The sequence below is a fragment of the Varroa jacobsoni genome, unplaced genomic scaffold, assembly GCF_002532875.2.
Source record: "Varroa jacobsoni isolate VJ856 unplaced genomic scaffold, vjacob_1.0 scaffold_1238, whole genome shotgun sequence".
In the NCBI taxonomy this organism is placed as follows: Eukaryota; Metazoa; Arthropoda; class Arachnida; order Mesostigmata; family Varroidae; genus Varroa; species Varroa jacobsoni.
Genome location: NW_019214140.1, coordinates 140324 through 144707, shown reverse-complemented (window position 1 = coordinate 144707; position 4384 = coordinate 140324). Strand labels below are relative to the sequence as shown.

At 39.6% G+C, this 4384-nt stretch overlaps 1 protein-coding gene across 2 annotated transcripts in view; it reads left to right on the top strand.

The window, feature by feature from the left end:
* The first annotated feature begins 401 nt into the window (after positions 1-401).
* The window catches only part of LOC111267911 (potassium/sodium hyperpolarization-activated cyclic nucleotide-gated channel 2), a 9686-nt gene continuing 5703 nt past the window's right edge, over positions 402-4384 (top strand). The window contains exons 1-4 of one of the 2 annotated variants that reach the window (XM_022846486.2): positions 402-830; positions 1575-1741; positions 2077-2392; positions 2880-3043. In XM_022846486.2, coding sequence (XP_022702221.1) covers positions 727-830; positions 1575-1741; positions 2077-2392; positions 2880-3043 — 751 coding nt within the window. In that variant the 5' untranslated portion in view covers positions 402-726. The remainder of the gene's footprint in view (positions 831-1574; positions 1742-2076; positions 2393-2879; positions 3044-4384) is intronic. The other variant, XM_022846487.2, reaches the window with a different exon arrangement.

Here is a 4384-nt window from a genome sequence, read left to right as displayed (position 1 = left end):
AAGCTAATCGACAGCTGGACATTATACGCGGTAGAAGTATGCTTCCAGCTGCATTAGTACCCAAGACCACCCTGCCGGCGACTCCGAAGTGTTGCGGTCCCATTGTTATAAATTTCATCGGCGGCGCCAATACACATAACGGAAGCTATAGCTAACCCGCAGGCTGATTCTACAGTGCCGTTTCGCCTGTACGTCCGATAATCTTTACAAGCTACTTAGCGATTATCCGTGTAAAGAAAGATACTAAACGGCAGTAATCACGAGGGGTGACTGCATGTTGGAATGTAATTTGTTACGTATCGCTTTACGAAAGGGTAGCGCGCGTAACGGAACTGTGCAATAGACCTGAACCACTGCGCGCGCTCGGCCATGAATGCTAACAAAATAGGACTTACCAGCACACCATACAAGCGTTATATGGTCATGAACCGAGTCGATTGTTGATGATTTCTGTTAGTACTGCAAGTAAAATTAAATCACCGTCCAAAGACCAAAACCCATAAAAAAAAATAACCAAAACATACCAAAATCTTCTAGCTTCAAAGCTCCCCTTTCGTACGACGGTTATTTCATGGGAATGATTTGGCTGGAAAACACACTGCTACAGGACAATGTGGAATTAGCTGATGTGGAACAAAGTGATGACGGGCAAAATATTGTTTCAACGTACTTTATATTGTGACTCTTTCGTAGAATCTTTGTTCAGTACTTTTTGGAGAGACGTAAATGACTCCCGATCCTAAGGACGGTATACGTTCGGTGGACAGAACAACAAATTGCAGGAAGCAACTAGTTGGAAGTAATGAAGCAGCAGACGCGTATTCTGTGCGGTAAGCCACTTGATTGTGGAGTGAGTCGTCGGTAGAATAAGAATCAAAGTTCTAAATTATAATGATGTACAATGGAGTCGTTGCTCTCAGCGTTTAGACGTTGGGACACTCGGACTTCGAATCAAACCCACAATAAAATAAGGACAACGAAAAGAGATACTCATGCTCACTGTTTGGTCCTAAAAAACAGAAATTCATATGAACGATAATTTAAGTTAAATTACATGGCGGATTTATGTACTATGGAAAAATATCTCTTTTCACCTAGCATTCCATAACAAGATCCATTTGACCTTAACTTTGGAGCGATCTTACCCCTAGCTGTTGTTAGCCAGCCTCCTGTTCAACAATTTTCTTTTCTCCTTTCGTTCGATTGCCCAGTGACACGATATTCATGTAATTGTATAAATACGAAGCTCCAAAAGTGTTTATTGCGTGGCGTCATTAGGATAAATAATTAAAAACGTGTTTTAAAAGCCAATTGTGCATTATAATTCAACCTTGAGTTCACAAACCGTCTGATTCATGATCATCTATTTTTGTCCTTTAGAACATCGAGCTGTTTCGAATCCGCAGTATAATAATAACAGTGATAGGACTTGATCCGGGGATTCGAAGGTTTCAATCCCTTGACGTTTTACGTGGGCCGTCTCGATCGAAACGTATTTATAGCAGTGACGTACTTGAAAAATGATTAGCAAGTGATTAAGATGTGGTTTTCTGTATTCACTGATTCTCTTACAGTTCAACTAACCCAACAGAACAGGATGAATCGTCGTCGCCTCCTTCTCGATCACGGCAGGCTGTTGTACATTTTCCATCACGTCCTGGTTTCGAAGAACAAAAAAGCTTTTGTAAATTCGGCATCGACCAGCCACTTGTGTTGGACTTCGTGCGAAAGGACGGACTCAGTAAGTAGCGGTCGTAGTAGAGGAAGGTCCGCTTGGATTTGATTGAATCTACAGGCACACCAAAAAAGGGCCAATGATAGTCTAAAGAAGAATCTCTATAAATCTAAAAAAGAAAAATGTTTAAAGCTCCTTTCCACTGGGAAAGTTAGCTTGTTAGTTAAGATCGATTAATCCAGTATAAATAGAATTCAGCCAGATGCCATCTATCTATATCAGTCTTTATACGTATAGCTTTTAGTCCTAGTAGCATTAAGGTTCTTTACAATCAGCTTCTAACACACAAAATGTCGAGGTGTGAAAAAAGTGGATAATCTTGTGCACTAAACGTTTTTTAGGCCACAGCTGCTCCTGTCCGAGCGCCATGGATCGGACGGCGTTCACTATTTCCAATAATGGTCCTGCGGCAAAGTTTGCCACCTTGGGATCACCTTCGCAAGCGGGCTCACGCAGAGCCTCGTTGATCTCAGAGGAGGATATATTAAAACAGCGCTTAATTCAAAAACAATTTCGACATTTCTTTCAAAATTCAAGATCCCGTAGGCAGTCCCTTAAGGCAAACGACCAGGCGCTTGTCGACCTACGAGAGTGGCAGCAGAATCGCGGTGCGCAATCCAAGTATCGCTTTATGATACATCCGCAGGGAAAATTTAGGTACACACAATTCTATTAGTCAACGGCTAGCTTTGGAAAAATACATGCACAATACTTCCTTAGCTTTGAGCATGCTCTCATAGCGCCCTTTCTTTAGTTAACTTAAAATTGCGCACTCGATAGCAATTTGCGAGTAGAAAACAAAAAGAACGAAAACGTCTTTCAAAAGTCTCGATTTTATATGAGATCTTTGCATCTAAGGAAAGAATAGCTCTTTAAACAAGATACTTTATCTCAAAGGCCAGAGAATTTTGGGCTTCTAAGTGATGAAGCCAATATACATAGTCATAGCAGAACAATCCACATAACTGGTGCTTGCTGACTGTTGGAAGTCGTCGAAATAGTCTGCCTGCTTTTGAAAATATTGCCACACTGTACCGTTTAATAAGCTTTGTTAACTGGCCACACAGTATCAGGGAATTCAGTTTTGATTATCTAGTCAAAAGAGACGATCAACCTTTGTTTTTTTTTTTTAAACTGGTTTAAGGATGCGCTGGGAGTTGGTGATTGTCGTCCTTTCTGTAATTAATTGCCTTATAATACCTATTAGCGTCGCGTATTTTCGGCATTTTGAACCGCTTTCCGTTATGATCTTCAATCTTCTGTCAGATATAGTTTTCTGTATTGACATCGGGCTCAACTTCATCACAGGTGAGAAGCAGTCGTTGATATTTGTAGAGTATATGAATAACTTGAAAAATAAGTTGTTAATATGCTCTACTTTGTAGTGCGAGTGATTTTTATGCTTAAGGCTGTGATGACTCTTCTTTAGTTATGCCTATTTGAATTTTAATACTAAAAGATGACCAATCATTTTAGGAAGATAACTTTCTTCGTCTTATCATGTGCGTACAGAAACAACGTTGGCCTAGGATTGATCGTAAGATCAATCAATGCTTTTGCTTTTAAACGTATTAGCAGGATAGGACAGCACGTCGAAGTTACGTGTTGCCCTCCGGAATCACTTGAGTTGCTTTGTTGAAGCCTAACTGTGATACAAATTTACAGTTCGCACTAGGTACAATAAATAAATAAATAAGAAGGGTCAGTTATCTTGATTAGTTGCCTCACACAAAAGTGGAATGCTTGAACACTAGGGTTTCGTAAACGAGTTCGGAAAAGCCCCTTTTTTACTCTACAAATCAGTAGTCGAGTCGCTGTGTCTACCTAGAGTAGAATTCGAACGCCGCTGCTCCGCAGCTGTTCGAGGGCCGCTTTGTTCAATGGACGATCGATCACGTTGCCGAGACTAAGATGTGCCTAAAAGGAACATTTTTACATTAGACAACCGTTGTATACCCAACTATTTATATGAAAACCATATGGGATAGAAGTAGTGTCTATGTAATTTCTCGAACCCACTCCTACGCCACACAAGAGATTGCAGATACCCGATAGAACAAAAAAAAAAGCAATAAAACACGAACGTAATTTGTAGTACAATAACATAGCGTAGAAACAGAATTAGAAGACAAAGCACTCTGTTAGCAAGCCAAGCGTCTATACGATCAAACTATATGTTTAATGTTAGAAGCTACACAGTTTTCTAAAACAAGAGAAGATTGCCTATAACGCAAACATCGATGCCGAAATAGGATTCATAAAGTAGAAGAATGTTGTTTCATACAATAACAGTAACAATCAGTCCTCTAAATTCTACGATTTAGATGAATGTCACTAAATTGAGCAACGCAGATCTAAGTCGAGTAAAAAGGCCCCAAATTTATGTGGTGATTAAATTACTTTTCCATAAAAACTTGTTGTTGTTTGTGAAAGGCCGTCTCCCAATTGTGGACTTTGAATGTCTAGGCATCGGCGTCACTAGTCTAAGAATTTGAATTTTGTTTTGACGCTGCTGGACAAAAACTGGATCGAGTAAACAACAGGAACTAAGAGAATAAAAATATTTTCCAATAAAAAAAGTCTTTAAAAAAATCGAGGATATAGCTAATAGCGATTCGGAAAGCATACTCGAACTACACTTAGTTATCT